Source organism: Armigeres subalbatus, chromosome 2 (assembly GCF_024139115.2).
Source record: "Armigeres subalbatus isolate Guangzhou_Male chromosome 2, GZ_Asu_2, whole genome shotgun sequence".
Classification (NCBI taxonomy): domain Eukaryota; kingdom Metazoa; phylum Arthropoda; class Insecta; order Diptera; family Culicidae; genus Armigeres; species Armigeres subalbatus.
In genome coordinates this window covers 256,069,565-256,090,720 of record NC_085140.1, presented here as the reverse complement: position 1 = coordinate 256,090,720, position 21,156 = coordinate 256,069,565, and the positions used below count along the sequence as shown (strand labels likewise).

General features: G+C 39.7%; 1 protein-coding gene across 1 annotated transcript in view; it reads left to right on the top strand.

The window, feature by feature from the left end:
- The first annotated feature begins 19,659 nt into the window (after positions 1-19,659).
- Positions 19,660-21,156, top strand: part of LOC134212107 (carbonic anhydrase) — an 83,330-nt gene continuing 81,833 nt past the window's right edge. The window contains exon 1 of the mRNA XM_062689650.1: positions 19,660-20,233. Within this exon, the coding sequence (XP_062545634.1) occupies positions 20,200-20,233 (34 nt within the window). The 5' untranslated portion in view covers positions 19,660-20,199. The remainder of the gene's footprint in view (positions 20,234-21,156) is intronic.

Sequence of the window (21,156 nt, the reverse complement as noted above, 5' to 3'; positions counted from 1 at the left end):
AATTATATCGAACGTTTCATTTTTTGACATTTGGAACTGGATTCACACGTTATATTGGTATGTTTCTCAAGTAGTGAAAATTCATGTGTGAAACCAGTATCATGAGCGTGTATATTATTTTCAGTGCAGAATTGCCGTTTTTTGCAAAATATGTTGTCGTTTTCGGGATACTTTGGCTATGAAAAATTTGTGACATTCCCTTCGAGTGCAAAATTTATTCAACACCCACTGACATAACCCTCACATATATGTATTTATGCAAAGATGTGCAACGATTACCGCTTCCATGCTTTTGGGAAAGTTTGTATAAAATAGACTCCAACATAAATATTGCTTCAACAACTTTACAAATGGGCTAACTTCTAGAGCGGTTTTAAAGTCACTTATTTTTTAATTTGCGATGTTTTCTAGAGATTTTAAATTTTCCTTACAGATAACCCAGATATCCTAGTGAATACCATTCATAATACATAGAAACTGGAAAAAACTATATAATGCTTTCCACTTGATCGAACGGCGGTTTGTTTATTTTGTTTATCACAAGTGGACAACCAACGAACTCCAAAAACGACCCTTCCTTTCCCATAATCAAAAACCGTCTCGTTAATCCTTCTCACGCCCACGCAAGCTTACACCACCAATATAATATGTTACATATTATGATTGTTTATAAATAGTTTCGATGTCTTAGGAAAGTGTGGCATCAGTCTGAACAAATTGCGATGCTTGCATCCGTTTTCGCAAGAAACAAACGATTCGCATTGAAAATTCTTTTTTGCTTTGTTATCCCAAACAAACATATGGAAGAAAAGGCGGGAGAAGAATGACATTAATTGGCAAGGTTGCCAGTTTCTGACATTCTGTAAATGTCAATGTCAAAGGTGTGCCTCAGTGTGCCACAATTGTGAATTGATTGTTCCTTGTGATTAACAGTGTTTCAAAACACGATGAAAAAGTGTGCTTGGTACAACGTGTTCAGCGACCCACCCATTGAATGAAATACACTCCGCTAATCGAATTGTTTTGCAAATTACTAAACAGCACCTATGAGAGGAAACTGCCCAGCACTTGATGATTACTCCGATATGTTTATTCTATTGATACCGTGGCGTAGAGGAGAAAGAGGACCACGCAGTGTTGTCCTACATTTTGCGCAAAAAAATCTGTTCTTTGATTTTATATCATCCTCACCAGCGAGCGACAGTAGAACGTGACGTCGAGGACTCCATGCCATCTCTTAGAAATGTATTAACAATACCTTCGTTGCTCAGCCCATCTTTCAGCTTTGCCAGCGCCTCCATCAAACTGCAACTTCTGACGTTAGTCACTCCCGATTCCACTGCCCAAGCATCAAAGTCGTTTCCGACGATTACCGGTATTCGGTCGATTAGCTTCTCCGTAAGTGCGTTCAGCATCCGGTTATAGTGCTTCAGAGTCCACCTTCGCTTGAGCTGTCTACCTCCTCATGGTAGGAATCTGTGCATGACTTCGACAGACCCCGTTGAGTCCACCACCCAGTTGCCGTTGTCAGAAGGGATCCGATACAGATCAGCAATACAACGTCACATCTTGTCTGGTATCTGCACCCGACCTCTGTCTCCTACGATAGAGTTGGCTCAAATCCCGAACATGACTCATATTCCGAACACTGGCATTTTGGCACCCTAAAACTAAAAATTCCATCGGTTTTCAGTTCTGATGATCAAGATTACAAATAAATTCAAGATCCTATGAATTACACGAATAAAGCCTAAATGGCCATTTAGAAGCGAGTGTTCGGAATATGAGCCATGTTTGGAATTTGAGTCAAAACGGTACGTTCCCTTCATTGCACTGAATTGGCTACGAACTCCCGGAAGGGAGAACCCTTGATCGTAGAATCCTTCTTCAACTCGAACAGCAACTCTCCTTGTTCTCACCACTTCCTCACCCAAGTCTTTTTGCTCCGGGTCCTCTCTCACCTTCTTCAGGATCACTGCTCGTTTCGACGATCAGGGCGTCACCATTGATCCTCTCTCGAGGAGAATGAAGTTTTTCTTTTTTCTTCTGTTCCTTCCTATTTTCACATTCTCCTTCTGCTTCTTTCTCTTCCTTCCTTCCTTCAGGACACTGGCACAATCTTGGACGTTCCGCTGCTTCCTGCTCTCATGGCGAGTCCCAGCCTCGCTTTTCCGTGCGAGTATTTCGGGGGCTCTTTGGTGCCTGCTGTGTCTCATCTGTTGTTTGCTCCGCAGTGTCTTTCAGCACCTTTTCAGCTGCTTATCTGTTCGTGTCTGGTTGCTTGGATGGCAGATTTGATGTTCGTTACTAGATGCTTGATCTTAGTGTAAACATTGTGCTTGTCCTTCCCTGATTCACATCAGTCTTCTTCGTACTGCTGGTACTCGCCACTACTAGGTTGGTTGATTCTGGTGCCTTGCAGCAGCGTGTTCAGAGCCAAATCGGCCTAAACCAGGAATGGTGCATGGACCGGATTTAGCCGGAAGGGGGCCCCGGGGCCGACGGTATGTGGGGTCCCATAAATGTACAAAAAAGGTTGGTTTTGGTACATAAGATTTGTGGGGGCCCGGGGCCACGGACCCCCCGCCCCCCCCATAAATCCGGCCCTGGGTGCATCTGATCCTACCACCCATCGTTATAGGTGACAGGTTAAAAAACTGCGTTCTTTTTTAATCCGCGAACAAAAATCACGTGAAAAAAACGCCTAAATCTCAATATCCGTGTAAAAAACAGTATTGGAGTAATTCATTTTTATGGAACCTTTTTATTTTAGTCGACGGAAACAAAATTATCTACACGTGCGATCATCGATACTTCGCATGTCGTACATATATTACACAAATACTGAGCTGTAAACCCGGTCCTAAATCATTCGGTGGAAGACATGCTTTGCTAACTTGGTATAAGGACAATTTGCCTTGTTGCTGCCTTTTAAAATGATGATCAAAAAAATAGGATGAGACTTCAATCCTATATCGTTTCCCATGTAATGCACCTCCTCGACAAGCAGTGAGAATCAACAGTGTGTAACTTTGCGGAAAAAATAAACACCTTGCAAGACGCGACTTGTGAAAAATTGTTAAAGAAAAATCAATTATTTGCTGTTTACTTAATCCGAATTTATCTAAATCGAATATATGATAATTGGAGAAATATTTGCAGATTATTAGCACTTCTTGTATCGTCTTGATTGAAGAATCATGACAGGCGGTTTCGAGGTGCGGAGAACTAACCAAAGCGCTTGAATTCGCCCTAATACAGATTGAGATGAATGTCAGGTGATAACAAATAGCCGAAAGTAAATATTTTCGCGCAACAGCTTTGATGTTGTGAACGGTTGGATACAAAAGGGTATTACTCAGCTGTAGAAAACGATATGTCTTTCTCGTAGACGAAGTGCACGCAAAAGCTACAGAATCACTCCAAACATGAAACTTGATTGTATAATTCGATTTATTCGCAACAAGTTACATTTAACGAGAAAGTCAGAGTATTTTTAATTGGCTTGATCGAACATTGCGTTTCGGGTGTATTGTCAAAACTGTTTTAAGGATGCTTGGAGAACACAAGAAAGTTTTCTTTTATTCTATGAGAAGTATAAGTATAATTGAATTCAGCTATATCAGCCTATAGTTAGAGAGGAGACGAAAAGCTAGTTCAGTCGGTAACTGTAAGGACATGCACGCTTAAAATCAATAACACAGAGATGTGTTTGCATCACACAAAACGGACCTAATGCGGAACATCCCCTAGATGAGCGACAGTTACACAGGCACAAAAATGCCTCGTACGGTCGTGATAACGGTCCTTTTCAACATGTTAACGTTTGTACAGATTCCTTGTTTCATGAGGAACCAAATACTGTTGAAAATATTGAAATCCAAGCTTCAATAAAACCACACGAGCTATTTTTGTGGCTGTGTAACTATCGCTCATCTAGGGGATGTTCCGCATTAGGTCCGTTTTGTGTGATGCAAACACATCTCTGTGTTATTGATTTTAAGCGTGTGGCCTCCGTCGTTGTTCATCAACTCGTTCATGGAGTGAGTGTGCCGTATCGTAATCTTTGTCAGATCACTTGTCATAAGACGAGTTAGTACAATCACATTTAATTCCACTACTTGATTGTAACTTTAACAGGTAAGTATTTCGATCTCAACAGTAAGGCCGTCTTCAGCGTCTCGTACTTGATTCGACTATGTCAGACGTTGGATCGTAAAATATAATCGGCATCTACTAGAAAGCTTATCGTGCAACGGAACCACGAGGATGGTGATCGTGCCGGCGAAAAATGCACTTTCGATACGTGCCATCTATCACTGGCACCGTCATAAACCGCTCCACTACCAGCAGAGCAGGTGCCACTGGAAGCTCAGTAAACAGTGAGAAGTGCAAAACTAAAACGTAAACAGTACCTCGTGCTCGGTCGGGTTTGCTCGGTTAGTTGAGTTCGTTTCTTTGTTGATTGCCATTCGTGTGGTGTTCGGAACATTCCAGTGGGGCGACATGTGTGCGAAGTGTTTCTTTTCTTCCATCGATGCGGTATGGAAAAATATGTGCGGGATAAAAATACTACTTTATAGAAAATACCAATATAACCAAATCATTGATGTATTAGATTTATTATCATGACTTGCACTGATTAATAGGCTCGACGTAACAAACTTCCACATTAAGTGATCGTCATTACAATTGTAATAGAGAAAAATATCTATCAACTTTATTAATTACTTTACAGGGCCAGTAAGCATAACTATACCATATTAATATGGGACAGATAAGCCTGCGGCGGCAGTTTTCACATTGCGTTTGCACAACCGTATGGATGGATTTTCTTCATTCCTTCGGCAAATATGTTCGTAATCATTTCCGACGGGTTTATATGATATTTTCTCATGCGAAAAACACGATTGAAGTTGAGTGAATCGTGAAAAACTAAAATTAAGAATCTTATGGAAACTTCGCATGGCTTGTTCAGAACACGCATCTACTTCTTACTTTATTTTGATTAGTATTACACACCACTGACTAGGACATTGTCGCCTCGCTGCTTAGAGTGTAATATCAGCATAACATCATCCTAATTTCAGTATGGATTTATATGGAACACCGTTAGACACCCCAGAACCGATTCCGGAAGGTCAATGAAAGATAAAAACGGACCTTAGCTAGCGGACATATAAAACTTCAAGAAAGCTGTGCTGACTTGCTCGTAGTGGCGAAGCAAGAGGGGTGGTTCCTGCTGTAGTTCAGTAAGAAGGCGGAGAATAAAATTCGACTTCTTACTGAGCAGAGGGAGTTGGTCATAAGCCAGGTTGCTAAGTTGCGATAACGCATGGCAGCTGCCGGTGCAACTACTAAGCTGAGTAAGGTCGTGTAGGTTGTTGACCCGAAAGGTAGGAGAGAGCAAGTGAAGATGCTGAAGTTCGCCGGAAGCAAGGGCTACCCTGTGTGCTATTCCCGATATTATTCAATGCAAGATATTATTTATATGGATTACATTATATTCACAGACAACATTCTACTTTATTTACACTCCAGATTCTGACATTTGCAGCCGGAAAGGTACGGTGGGCAGGGCATGTTGCAAGAATTCCGGATTGCAACCCTGCAAAGATGGTGTTCGCTTCCGATCCGGCAGGTACGAGACGGCAAAGAGCACAGCGAGCGAGGTGGGCAGACCAGGTGCAAAACGACTTGGCGAGCGTAGGGCGCATGGAGAGATGCGGCCTCGAACTGTATATTGTGGCGTCAAATTGTTGATTCAGTGTGATATGTTTAGATGTAAACTAAATAAACGAAATGAAATTCTGACATTTGCACAAATAGCTCGAACTACCTACTTTGAATTCTACACTGTTTTCTTAGAATACCACATCGTCCCCTTACAGAAATAATAATGTACGAAATAATTGATGAACTGAAAAATGTAGTCTTCAGACCATCGATTTGTTCTTAAGTCAGTACGGTTGACTCATTGCAGGTGTTGTGGTCGGTCGGTTAATTAATTACGGTCAGTGGTGTAGCCAGGGCGATGGTTTTGGATACGGATTGCGTTACGAAATTGATTATTATTCCGCGAACCGTTCGAGAAGTTTCCCTGATCGAAACGGTATAAAAAATCAGAAGGGTTATGTACAAGACACAACCGCCCAACGTAAACTACGTAAGGCAGTTTTGTTCATTGAGGATTGTAGTGCCATCATGCATGAATATTTTTATAAAATTCATTTGATTACTTATGTCATTGGTTTCGAACAAAACTAGCGTATCTTAAGATATGAAAATTGTTGGATACGATTTATTCCTAAGTGGTAATGATGCTTCTCTTGGATCCGAATTGCCTACATTTGGGTTTTGAAGCATTTGATGAAATATTTCAATAAAAGAAGCCCTAGGGGAGAATCCTCTTTTTCGTTTGCAACATTTATTATTTTTGAAACATTCCTGTTGGGTGTAGTCTTTCACGGAACGGCAGAACACTTATTGACAGCAGGAATTCTTCGACCAACTTCCAATCTTGTTCTTGTTCAATCCAATTCCAATCATAGGCATATCTTGTTATTCGTACATCACTAGAAATCTTAAAATGTCAATCGTGTACTAAAACCCAATTAATTATGTTGTGATGCGCGCGAGTAGTAAATGTTGCGGACGGGAAAAGAGGGTGTGTGTGTTATAACAATCTAACTCCCACTGCCTGGCAGTGTCACCAGTGTTGGTAAAATCTCCAATTCTCAAATCTCATCGGTGATTCAAACCGTGCGTGAGTCAAATCCCATCAGAATCATGGCCTAGAGATTTGCTCATGATTCTAATCGCATATTGCATCATTGCATGATATTTACGTGTTCTTCATTGATGAATGCATTGAATTAACTGTTTTTCGTCTAAAACAATGGCTAATAATTGCACATATAAACAAAACATACGCCTCGATTGCGTTTTGACGCTTTTTAGAACGAAATCATTTTCGGTGAGTGAGCGAAGCGATGCGATTCTGGCCGAGAAACTCAAGCGCAATGCTCCCCCTACAGAATAGCAGGCGAGTTAGCTCGTGCATGAAACCTCGATGATTCAGATTTGAGTATGATTCTACCAACACTGAGGGTCACTATGGATAAAATATGCGTGCAACCGTTTTATTAACATCATTGCAAGACTTTTGACGCATTGAATCAGGGAGCAATAAGGTGATAGCTCTATTGTAACTCATATAGCCCGTTTCAAGAACGTATGCGTTTCGAAGCTTTTGTCGTATACAATAAGTACCGCATGATTGCACCCACGTATTATGAAAATATCTTAAGTGCGTTCACAATTCCTGAATCAAAGTTAAATCCTTCTGATTCAGGCGCGCATTTAATTGGACAAAATATTATTATGCCGATTTAAATATTTTTTTTTAAATATACCCCCCCCCCCCCTCACTCCTTCGGATTGTTTTGCTCAAAAATAACAATTTGAGGGACAACAAAACATTTTTCCGGTAAATTTTGAGAACTTTCAAAACATTCTTTAACAAATACGAGGAGTTTTTTTTTATTTTTTTCCATTTTATATTTATCTTTTACTAGCAGACCCGACGAACTTTGTTTCGCCTACAATTGATTTATTCTCTGATTAGTTCTCGAGTTATGCAGAAATTTTTGGTTTATTTGTATGGGAGTCCCTCTTTCCAGAAGGGGGAGGCGTTGCAAACCATCACAGAAACATATTTTCCCTTCCAAAACTTCCACACGCCAGATTTGGTTCCATTTGCTTGATCTGGAGTTATGATGAAATTGGTGTGTCATTTGTATAGGAGCCAGGTTTCAAAGAGGAGATGGGGTCTCGAACCATCTTAAGAACCTTCCCCGGCCCCAATAACCTCTGCATTCAAATGTTCACGCCGCTCGATTCAGTAGAAGAAGAAGAAGATTACCCCCTTCCCCTTGACTTTGCGGAGATCATATTTTATAATCATAACAATTGATCGTCTCATGCCTGCACAAACATGTCCCTATCTGCATCACTTTTTATACGCCATGCACTACATTACGCATTTTTGTTACATTTGTTTCGACCGCGGTCACTGGTCCGGCTCCATTGTTCTACTTTTTGTGCGAAACACCGCACAAAAAGCAGAGTCCAAAAGCCAACCGCACTGAACGGCGACGGCCGAAACGAGACTCTTGCGGACAAGAAAAGAGGGTGCTGCCAAAATGATCCGATACCCTATTTTAACGTTTATAACCCAAAGTTTCAATATAATTAACAAATTGGTAGAGAATTTTCGAGTCGATTGATATATAAATCTCAAAAATCCATCGGAAGATAAAGGCGCTATTAACGTTCAAAATCTTACATGATTTCGTGACGGTCTCGAATTTGGAAATTTTCATTTGTCACCCTGTATCCGAGTCTTCCCCTTAGACGTAGTTTACGTCAAAAAATGGGAAAATCGACCAGTGGTCTCTCTTTGAGAGTGGCGCTTAAGCCACCGTTTTAGCAAATCCTCGAGAACATTCCCCGAAAGGTTACAAAATGTTCGTATAGATTTCAACACGCTTAGGATAGAATTAGGCTTAGGTCCGCCCCGGCAAGGAGGTAATTTTTCGTGATGCGTAAAATTCTCTGCTGATTTACTGGATGTTATGTAAATGTTCTGTCCATTGTCTCATGCTAGATGTAAAGTATTCAGAATTTATGCCTGCCTTTCACATTTTGTCGCTTCATACTTGTTCGCGCCCTAGCGAACGGACTTCAATCTGTTTGTTTGAAAAAAAAACTACTCTTGATTATCTACTCCCTAATATTTTGAGTATGACTGACAAATCAATCAAAACTTTAAAACATTCCACAAAAAAACGATAAAAAATTAGAACCATAATAAATATAAAAAAGCCATAATATACGCTTTCGAAGCAGAGGTAATCTATGGAAAAATATTAGTGTTTTATGTTGATTTTTGAATACACAGGATTCTGCTTTACACGATTTTTTTCCGCTCGTAATTTTGATATTGTGACTTTAATTTGCCACTAAAGTCTTTGCAACATGTTCAAAAAATCCTAAATAAGGGAATGACGGCGTTGGCAGGTTTTGTTGTATTATTATCAGGGATTTTTTTTTATGACTGATTATGCTCAAATTTGGCCTAAACATTCTTTGCATATCAAAGAATATTGTGGCCAAATTTCATAAAATTTGGTCGATAAAAACCCCAATAATACAACAAAACCTAATAATAGAACAAAACCTGGCAAAGCCGTCTTTCCCCCTTATTCGAAGAAAAATCACATGGTAATAAATATGCGTTAAACATTTAGGATGAGTGCAAAATTGAGAAAATGTAAATCGTGTAAAAACAGAATCCAGTGTATTTACCAAAGACATGTTCTTTTTGCCTTTTTCGTATTTTTATTTCAACAAAACTTTTAATTCTGATGTGTTGAAAAAATATTTATTTTTAAATGGAATTTGTATTTGAAAGATTTCCTCATCTTCCTTGCAAAGAAACTGCTTGCATCGCCTCAAAATTCGCCAACGTACTCTAAAATTGAACATCCAATTACTGGTTCTCTGTTCCAATAGTTTCGTTTTTTTAAAACTAGTGTTCCTATAGTTGCGAGTCCCATTGTTCTCATACGGAACTCGCAACTATACTGTACCGCAACAATTGGTGCAAGGTTGAGAAAACAGATAAGGTATTTAAATGACATATTACCGATTTTCACCTAATTCCTCCACTATTTTTTGTTGAACAATGTTATGACGTATCTCGAAATCGATATGTGCAGTGCGGGTTGCTGCGAAAAGTTCGTATATTTTGCGTATACCACACTGGGTGCACCCACAATTATTGGAACATTGACCCCATTCATTTATTTATGGAAAAAGTGTTTTTTAAATGGAAATTCTTGATTACTTTAAAAAATCTTATTTTAAAATGTTTAAAATTGCTAATAACTTTTTCGAAAATTTGTATCATGTGTTATTTGGGGAATTTTTTTATGTTTTTATTGCTTGTACTCTGAATTCTGTATTGCAAACTTTCTTATTTCTTCTTTCAGGAAATGTGGGAATTATTCGTCAGAAATTAAAGAATTGCTCCCAGAACGCGCTTGGAAATTTCTACTAGAATTATTTTGAGATTTCATTTGAAGCTGTTTAAAAATTCAAAAAGATTGTTTTGTTTTTTGATTGGATATTATTTATGAACTTGCTTCCACTTTTAGAATGTTTCCTGCAATAATTTTTTCATAATTTCTTTGAGATTTTCTCCGGATTTTTTTAGGATTTCTTTCAGAACTCCATTTTCACATCGAATTATTATTATTTAATCAGACTAAGGCCGATGTGGTTTGTGTGATATATAAGAGTCTTCTCCATTCTGCTCGGTCCATGGCTACACGTCGCCAACCACGCAGTCTACGGAGGGTCCGCAAGTCATCTTCCACCTGATCGATCCACCTTGCCCGCTGCGCACCTCGCCTTCTTGTGCCCGTCGGATCGTTGTCGAGAACCATTTTCACCGGATTACTGTCCGACATTCTGGCTACGTGCCCGGTCACCACAGTCGTCCGATTTTCGCAGTGTGTACGATGGATGGTTCTCCCAGCAGCTCATGCAACTCGTGGTTCATTCGCCTCCTCCTACCCGTACCGTCCGCCATCTGCACCCCACCATAGATGGTACGCAGCACTTTGCTTTCGAAAAATCCAAGTGCGCGTTGGTCCTCCATGAGCATCGTCCAGGTTTCGTGTTCGTAGAGGACTACCGGTCTAATGAGCGTTTTGTAGATTGTTAGTTTGGTACGGCGGCGAACTATATTCGGTCGGAGCTTCTTGCGTGAACGGTTCAACTTCTCATAGAACTTTCGTGTGTTATTAGTGCGGTACAGTTGCTCCGTCTCTTCACGGTCTCGATCTTCCTGCTGACGCTTTTTCCTCCGGAAAATCGACTTTTGTCTGTTCCGCGCCTGTTTATATCGTGCCTCGTTCGCCCTCGTGCGGTGTTGCAGCAATCTCGCACATGCTGCATTCTTCTCTTCTACTAACTGCTCACATTCGCCGTCATACCAGTTGTTTCTCTGATCCGGGGGCACTGTGCCAAGTGCAGCGGTTGCGGTGCTACCAATGTCGGATCGAATATCTCTTTCTAGCCATCTTCAAGAGACGCTGCGCCTAGCTGCTCTTTCGTTGGGAGTGCCACTTCCAGCTGCTGCGCGTAGTCTTGGGCTAGTCTACCGTCTTGTAGCCGCCCAATATTAAGCCGCGGCGTCCGACTTCGACGCGTGTTGTACACCGTCGAGAAATTTGAGCGCAGGCATACTGCAATAAGGTAGTGGTCGGATTCAATATTCGCACTGCGGTAAGTGCGGACGTTCGTGATGTCGGAGAAGAATTTACCGTCGATTAGAACGTGGTCGATTTGGTTTTCCGTTTCTTGATTAGGTGATCTCCATGTGGCCTTGTGGATATTTTTGCGAGGAAAGAAGGTGCTTCGGACTACCATTCCGCGGGAGGCTGCGAAGTTTATGCATCGTTGGCCGTAGTCATTCGATACGGTGTGCAGACTATCCGGTCCGATGACCGGTCTATACATTTCCTCCCTTCCTACTGTTCATGTCACCGATGACGATTTTGACGTCCCGCAGTCGGCATCCATCGTATGTCTGCTCCAGCTGTGCGTAGAACGCTTCTTTCTCGTCGTCGGGTCTCCCTTCGTGTGGGCAGTGCACGTTGATGACGGCCTTTAATCCTCAGCTTGCACATCCTTGCGTTGATTGGCTGCCACCCAATCACGCGTTGGCGCATCTTTCCCAGCACTATGAAGCCAGTTCCCAGCTCGTTGGTGGTGCTACAGCTTTGGTAGAAGGTAGCCGCCCGATGCCCGCTTTTCCACACTTTCTGTCCTGTCCAGCAAATCTCCTGCAGCGCCACGACGTCGAAGTTGCGGGGATGTAATTCATCATAGATCATCCTGTCGCAATCTGCGAAACCTAGCGACTTGCAGTTCCATGTTCCAAGCTTCCAATCGGGATCCTTTATTCGTCGCCTAGGTCTTTGCCGATTATATCGAGTCGCATTATCTCTTATATTGTTCGTAATTATTGGTTTTCCAGGCGGCTTATTGGGCCTGCGCAAACCGAGAGACGTTGAGGTCGAAATACGTGTCTGTCAAGGTACAATTAAGTGGTGGAATTAAATGGGATTGCACAAACTCGTCTTATGACAAGAGCAGGGTTCGTATCGCTCACTCAATCTCAGGAGCACAGGATGCTCCCTCACGAAAATTTTCGGGGAGAAATCGCTTTTCGGGAAAGAAAAACAGCCTGGAGAGTGATAACCATTTTTCGCTCACTTCGATTGCCGCCAAACGTTGGTTTGCTCTTTTTCTTTCATATTCGAGTCTTTTCGTGGCATCTTCAATGCAAATGGTAGTAGCTTATGTAGAACAAATAACCTAATGTTTTCATACAGTTACATCCCTGCGGATATTATTGTTACTATTCTGGGTTCGAATCCCGGTGCAGCCATACAATTTTGTAATTGTTCTGCGATAATTCTCGCGAAAAGTGAGTGAGTGGGTAAAAGTGATGAAACGAAAAAGGATTTTCTATCTAATAGGCAAGATTTTCGTCTATCACCCAAGGGTAATTGTAGAGAAAGATTGATAGGTGAAAGATGATCCTCAACATAAACAACGAAAAAAGATTCTCCCTTGGCCCGAGAAACGCTTGCTTTGGTCTCATTGAAACGAAAAGTTGAAACCCTGGACAAGAGGAAAGCGTTGATATTTTTCTAAATTTTAGAATGCGATGTGTTGCCTAATAATCTTTCAAAATAATTCTTTTTAGCTTTTTTTTGGCAGAATCTAGCTGCTAAGAAACATAGTTTGTTTGGTCCGCTGAGCGAATGTTGTTGGGATTTCGACAAGATCTTTTTAAACAATTATATTCGATTTTTATTAACGTCGACAGTCATCATCGGACATTGTTTTTCGTTCACAGACTTTTTTACTATTTTAGTGCAATCCTCCAGTAATGAATTGTATTTTGACATAATATTTTCCAAGCAGCTGTTGGCATCCTGGATGAGTTCAACATTATCAACATAAGTTTTGAATTCAAGATTTATTATTCTCCGGTTTATGCCAACTTTCATATTAATTTCTGAAAGAATCAAACAGTGATCACTCAAGTCATTAAATATTGTGTGGTCACTTAGCCGGTGAGAATCACCCATTTTACATACAGTATGATCTAGAATATTTGAGCAAGACGGTCTCAATTAACATATTATTAATTAATTAACATAACTGTACCAACATGTTATGACTGATATGCCTAAAGATAGTAGTGAGAAATAATCGAAGCTCTTGGCAAATTTCAAGTTTATTGGAATAATGCACATGTACCACTATTAATGGGAACAAAAAGAAACAGAAACCGATAATCGTTGCCAGAAAAAATCATTCTAAATGACTGTAATACATCCATGTTGCCAAATTTGCTTTTCAATAAGCTGATTTTAGTGGGTGAAACTGTACATGTACCACTTTTTCTGGCAACAAAATGGCCATTGTGATATATACCATGTAACGTTTTACGTTTTTGTTGTTGAAAATTAATTATTCGTAAACTGAAAATAGTATAAGATTAAAAAAATAACTTTAAATAAAAGCTGTTGATAGTGTTGATAAAATCGAGCTATCTCTGTGCTAAACTCGCGTACATGGAGCATGTTATAAAAGCTCTGCTTTTATAGCATGGCGCTAAATTTAAAATAAGCGGTTTAAATTCGCCATGCTTCTCGGCGCCATGCAAATCATTTGGCTCGATTTTCAAATAATGCATTCTCCTGAAGAATAGTTACAGAGTAGTCTTTTAAAATACTTGAAGAGGGCTCAAATTTGAAAAGAGGCACAGTTTCTTGGCGTAGCTATTTCATCCGCTCGATCATTTCGCTAGAAGATCAGCTGGAAAGCAAAAGTACGCGATTAGAGATACTTACGTTTTGAGATTATCTTGTGTGATATGAAGTACAATTTAAAGGTGATATTAGTGAGTGAGTTTATAAAAATGTTAAGTGGTGTTAAACGTTTTGTGTTTCTTTCTTTGTTTAGTGGACTGAGGTCCGTTGTATCGCGAGTTCTGCTTGATTTCTTTTATTAAATCTACTACTACGAAAAAAGGTAATTATACTCAATTATGTGAGCGATTTAACTTAATACTAAAATAAGGGTTAGGGACAGAAGGTCGAAAGATGAAATGTCGAAAGAACAAAAGGTCGAAAGACAAAACGTCGAAAGATAAAAGGTCGAAGGGACAAATGGTCGAAAAGGACAAAAGGTCGAAAGGGACAAAAGGTCGTAAGGACAAAACGTCGAACGGGACAAAGGGTCGAAAGGACAAAACGTCGAACAGGACCAAAGGTCGAAAGGACAAAACGTCGAATGGGACAAAATGTCGAAAGGACAAAACGTCGAACAGGACCAAAGTTCGAAAGGACAAAACGTCGAACGGGACAAAAGGTCGAAAGGGACAAAAGCTTGAAGTAGACAAGAAACTGAAATGGGGAGAATCAATCTTGCTCCAGTGTGTGTTATACGCAGTGTATTCTAAATGCGTGCGTCTGCGTGGCTACGGCGTCCACTATTTTGACAGATAGAAGTGACATTCAGAAAACCTAGATATTCATGTATTATTTGCACTCATTGGATGAATTTTATTTAAATGTTAAAAATAGTGAAAAACAAAAGAGCATTTTTTGGTTCAATCAAAGTTAATTGCCTATTTCCGGGGATTAAACCACCCGGCTTGGACGTTAATTTACAATGTTATGAAAACTCATATGTGAATATGTACGTTATGTGGAAGATATTGATTTGGAAAATGTATTGGAGGTAACCACTTTCCCTTCGATGGGACTCGAAGCCATGACCCTACTGTACGCTAGACTGGTGCTTGAACCAACTAAGCTACGAAGGACCTCCGTCGGCATTTTTTGCCAACTGTATAGGACAACTCTGTCTCGCGAGATACAAGTATATTCATTTCTTATCAACAATCTTTTTTATCTCTATCAGAGCTATCTAGATATTCATAATATTGTTTTACAGTTATTACTCCTTCTTTGAGAATTGCTCATTCTTCTACTTTGATTGATTAGATGAGTGAATTATTTCTGCCTAAAGGTAAATAGATTTCATAAATTCTTTTGGAATACACCCATTTTGTTATCAACTTGTTCTGGATAGACCTTTTGTTCCTTTCGACCTTTTGTCCTTTTCGACCTTTTATCCCTTTCGACCTTTTGTCCTTTTCGACCTTTTGTCCCGTTCAACCTTCTGTTCCTTTCGACCTTTTGTCCTTTCGACCTTCTGTCTCTTTCGACGTTTTGTCTTTTCGACCTTTTGTCCTTTCGACCTTTTGCCCTTTTGCCCTTTCGACCTTTTGCCCTTTCGACCTTTTGTCATAGATTCCTAAAATAAATTCGTGTCGGACACGCAGCGCGCTGCGCTTTTTTTTTTCGTACGGCTGGAAATTTTCGTCATCTTGTGGCGACCTAAGGTCCCTCTCCGTCAATTTCTGTGGACCGGAGCCATCCGAGAGCGCGTGTCGTCCATTACACGCAGTGAATCCGATGCGAACCGAAAGATAGAGATTTCGCCGATCCCCACTCGGTAGAACGGAAAGGTACGTGTGCCTCTATCCGTAAGTAAGGATCGCCCCGGGGACATTATCGGCATTTTTAAGCCGCCATTGCTCTCGCGGAACAAAACGGAAGCTTCCGTTCCAGTCGCCACCTGGGAGGGAGATCCAGATACTACACACGAAATAACAATAAAATGACGCAAGAAAATTATCGACAAGCAAAATATACCAAAGCAAGCGTCACACAGACTGACCAATTTTTATTTTGCGTGTCATCGATGTTTTCGTTGATTTCATTGAAGCCGGTGCGTGACTTTCTCGAGTTTCAGATAACGTTCCGAGTGCGGGAATTTGAAATATGAAGTGTCTCGTGAAACTCTCTCTTTCTCAGAGTATTGAATTAAGAAGTGTCCGGAATATAGTCGTTTTTCGCTTCCCTATGGAGGGAATCACAAAATGCGGTGGATTAAATTCAGTATAAATAAAACACGAATCTCTTGTCAGCATCTATCTCGTCCAACTCAACAACCAAAACTCCTTCAAAGTCATTTATATAAAATTTAATAATTTTGTAGATATTTCTTCACACAAATTTATTCCTAATAATGATATAAATTTCAATGAATCGTTATCTGAATTCTCGTAAAGTATGATATCAATGCAATGATATAGTTTGAAAAAGCATTTCAAAGATGAACACCGAAACATCTTTACCACTTCGCAATAATAAACGTTATCTGATTTTTGATAAAGTACGATATCAACGCAATGATATATTTTGACAAATAATTTCATAAATGATCACCACTACATCTTCATCCCTTTTTGTTCATCGATATAACGGTATTTTAGGACTCTCTGGAAGTTTATATTCTTGTTATAAAAATTTATTGAATGAAACAACATTAGCTTTTGGATTATGAAGGGATAGCCTTGTCGTCATGAAGAACCATTTCACAAGGACATTGCCGGTAATTGATGTTTTGGGATAAGGAAAAAAAATCTGACAGATATCGTATCGTTTTAACGGTATCGATATTTTGGAAAAGATACTTTGCAATTTTTGAGTACATAATTTAAAATTCTTTATGAAACGGCATCGATCGCTATCGATGGTTCATAAGAAAACTTTTAAAATTGGATATGAAGAATTTTGAAGAAACTTAAAGAAATGGTTGGCAAGGATTGATTATTCATGTTGGCAAATGTGATTTTGTTTTCTTTTGCATTTCGAAGTAGCTTGTTTCATGACGGGTGGGAAAAGACGGAAGTTGCAAAGCGAAAAATCTCTTCCATGTCAGAATCGGACGACGAACACATTACTGATTTATTCAAATCGTCAAAACCCGACTAATCGACGAATTTTTTTTTACTGTAGCTGCGGATTGGATTGAATTTGGAGAACGTGAAACGAGCGATACAGATAATGAATTGATGAGCAAAGGGAATCATTGCAAGAAGATGTATCCTAGACGTCTCCTTTTCTCTTTACAATGGACACCATCCATTTTCAAGTTTCACAGTCCGATTTTATTAGGCATTTTTTTTGTTCAACAACCGTCGATTCAAATATAGATTGATAATGTTCAATATAATTTTCTGCTTTTTAAAGTTTTCAAGCAAATTATCAGTATCGATACTCCCCATTTATTAAACATTTTCAGCTAGGTCTGCGGTGACGTTTCATGACAACTAAAGTTAGGTCTGCACTGACATTCATATTTTTTGAATCTGAATCTCCCTCCCAGGTCGCTACCTCCGCATCTCTAGTTCGGCCATAACACACACGCGGGTAATCTGTACGTTGCGCGCCAAATCGCAGCGTGGACATTCCGGTGGCAGCCATCGCATCACCGCCATCAATAAAGTTTTCTCGAGCCAGAAGCTGCACATTCGTCGAAGTTCGTCAGGCACCATCGATCATCAAAAACCTGCGCAGGTACGTGTTAGAGCTTAGTTACATGGCCATGTTTGCTCTTATGTTTCCATTTCCGTTGAAAAACGTCCAGCACGAATAAACCATTCTAGAAGTAAAGTGATTTAGCTTAATTACGTTTAACGTCAGTTTCTTAAATAAACGACTCACTAATTTCGGGAGCCAAACACGTTATTTCTTGGTTGTATGGAAACTTTTTGCGGTCCCTAAGGTCTTGCGGTGAATGAATGGGAGGAGATTTAGCTTGCGCTCGAGAGATTTTGCCAATTTCGCTTGATAACCGTTCTAGGGTTTTCCCTGAGCCAAACAGTCTCAAAAAGTCGGGCAAATAAAACGTGACTCTAAATAAACGATGGTCTCTCGTTGAGAGTGGCGCTAAAGCCGCCGATTAAATAAACTCGGTAAACGTGAACGGTTATAACCAGAAAATAAAATGTGCGAATCTCCAGATTTAGTTGTCACAAGTCACTTTTTCGTTATTCCCTTACTAGATCTTTGCAAATAGAAGTCGTTGGCGTAAAAAAACTGAAAATTGACAAAAATGTTTTATGTACCATTTTTGCTGGCACCGGTTCATATACTGATAAGTTAAAGATTCGCATCGCTTTGCTCAAAGCTCATGTTAATAATTTGTAAATATCCGTTTTCGTTTCGTTTTCGTTAATATCGAATCCGTAGATTTCGCTTCAGTCAAGGAAGACGAACTATTTGAATTATTAACCAAACATTGCAAATACAACTGATACATTACATAAGCAGGGTTTAAGCCTGGACTCTCCATTATAGGAAAACCAAATTACTTTATTTATCGAAATGATCGTTTTGACAGCGCCTGTTGTGAGGTTCATCCACTCAAAATCTTTCCACAATTGATTTGCTTTTAACTAATTCAAGTCAGCTGTGTTGCTAATTTTGACTATGATCAACATCTTGTGATTCTCACTAGAAGCCAATAATAATCCAATTAACTCAACCTTTTAATCATCTTAGGGCTGATTGGAATTCTTGGATTGGGATCTTTGACAAATTTGATTAGTATTGCAATTCAATTAGACCAGCCATGTTGTATGCTTTGCCAAAATAGAATAGTTGCTGCAAAACCAAAAAGAAGGCACTTTAGAGGGTTCGAGACATTTTTTTTGAAAATGATTCTGTAGTTGATTTCGTGGTATAGTACAAATGAGCTGAATTGAGTTTCTAATATTGAGACCCTGCAACAAATGTCCAATAAAATAAATTCCAATTTTTAAATAAAAATCGTTGAAATCATCAATCATAGTTGTGTTCATCGCATTTATACTAAAATTAGATTAGGTTTCGTCAAAGTTAAACACATTGTATTCTTACATGGTTCAATTTAACCAGTGGAAAAATCCTTGCAATTCAAATTTAATAATTAGATCATGAGAAAATGTGTCATAGCAAATAAGGATCATAGTGTTTATCAAACACGGAAAAACATCATCATGTGACTAGTGTTCATAGTCATGAATGCATGTATTATATAAGTAACAAATAAAAAAAATGTCAAATCCGAATTAGGGATAAGATGTGCGTATAATTTTTGAAGATCGTACGAGTTATTATAAAACCACAAGTTCGCAAAATGTGTTGGTGAAACCAATATAATAAAAGTCACTAAAACTCGTAGAAAACAAGAAGCGAGTTGTTCAAACGAATGCTGGTGCGGTTCAGTGGAACAGTGGAGCAAAACACCGTTTCTCGCACAAGCTTAAACGCCTAGTGCTGCACAGCCCCAGCGTGGACAAAGGCTTAGAAGCAATTTTTCCCTAATTGTAATATTTCATTACTTAAACAATTGAAATTGATTGCACCGCCCAGGTATCAGGAAAAACGTTGCTTCTCCAGAAAACGGCCTCCCAATGTTATCTTAATTTTCCACATGAACCTTCCTTCAGAAGCGCCGTTCCTTCCAGTCAACACCACACCATCATCGACGCGAAATCGCGCGCATCGGTGTGTTGTTGTTGTTGCCCGTCTAGTAGTTTGCTACCGCTGGTGTTGGATGGATTGTGATGGTGCCACTGCCGGGCGATACGATTATCAGTGCAACGAGGACCGGTGTGTTGGTACGTCTAGTGGTTTACGTTCGCGTTCGGGTCGCATATAAAGTGACCGCTTTGATGTTACCCAACCTTAATCGTCGAATCCAGTCGAGAAGCAGTCTTGCTATAGAACGGACGCGAGTCATTAGCAACAAATCCATTCCGGTTTGTTTCATGTACTGATTTTGAGTATTCGGGTCGGTCTAACATCGCAATAGTTGAAAGTGCACCGGACTTGAACCGGACACCCGGCGATTCAATATTCAATTATTGTCCAAGAGTGTGATTTTATCTGCTGTGCAGAAATTCTGTGAATCCCATCGCTTTGGGCGCAACTGGTGAAAGACTTGCTGTCGCTTTTTTAGTGTTGCACCTTGATCGGACGCGTCTCGTCGACGTGGTGTTGCAATTGTTGTTACGGTTTAATAGCACCGATTGGAAAGTTTAATTTTCTGTTAAATATTTAAAAGTTGCGACTTAACAAGCCGGTGAAAAAGGTGCTTGTCGCTTGAATATATTTGTTACACGTGAATCAAACGAAAGGAAGGTTTAAAATGTCGACTTCTTGGGGATACACTGAACTGAATGGTAAGTAAGATTAGAACACATTCATGGACTACAGATTTCTTTTGAGTTCAATAGGTGAGGGTTTATACGCTTCAGAATAAATACGCATTTGAATACTCCACAAGTCATAAAAAAATAAACTAAAAGTGTGTAGAAAATAATTTTATTATGATAGAGTAGAGTCACAAGTAGTAATTAAATACGAAGCCCAGGCGGTTTGCAGTGCAATCAAGTAGAAATGATGGCAGTTATTTTAAATATGTAGTGCCAGTTCTCCGGCGCACCGCCGGTGCAACTACGATGGGAGAGAAAAATGCTGAAATGCTTAAAAAATCTCAGTTTGATCTCCTTTGATTGATCTGTTTGAATTGGATGCGTTCACGCTTCGATGCCATCCGAATGAATTCAATTCATCATAGTTACTTTGCATTCGGCTTAGATTGCGCTATAGTTTGTAAACATCCGTGCATTACCCGTACATAACCCTCGCTCTCGAACGTGATTATTGAAGGGTTGAAACAAAATTACCTAAGCGATGTAAAATGCTTGATTGTGGTTTGGAAGCCAAAGTGCGTCATACATATTCAAATGGATGTGTTTTTTGTCCATTGAGCTTGAACTTGCGGCTCGATGTACTACACTGCCAGCCAGAACCAAAACAGAGCTCGAAACTGTTTGACACGAACAATTTCTTTTGATTGATTTGAAGAGATTCTTGATGTGTAATCATTCCGTTTAGTTAACCAAAATATTTTCAAAGTTAGTATTATTTTTAATAATCATCGAAAAAAATATGGAATATGAAATATGAAATACATGTAAAACTGAAATACCCCATTTTTTAATGAAGCATCTAAAAATTATGCGAGGAAAAATGTATTCTCGACTTTTACCTACAGTATACCATGCGTCCCCACATGTTTTGTCGTACTGTCCAAAAAAAA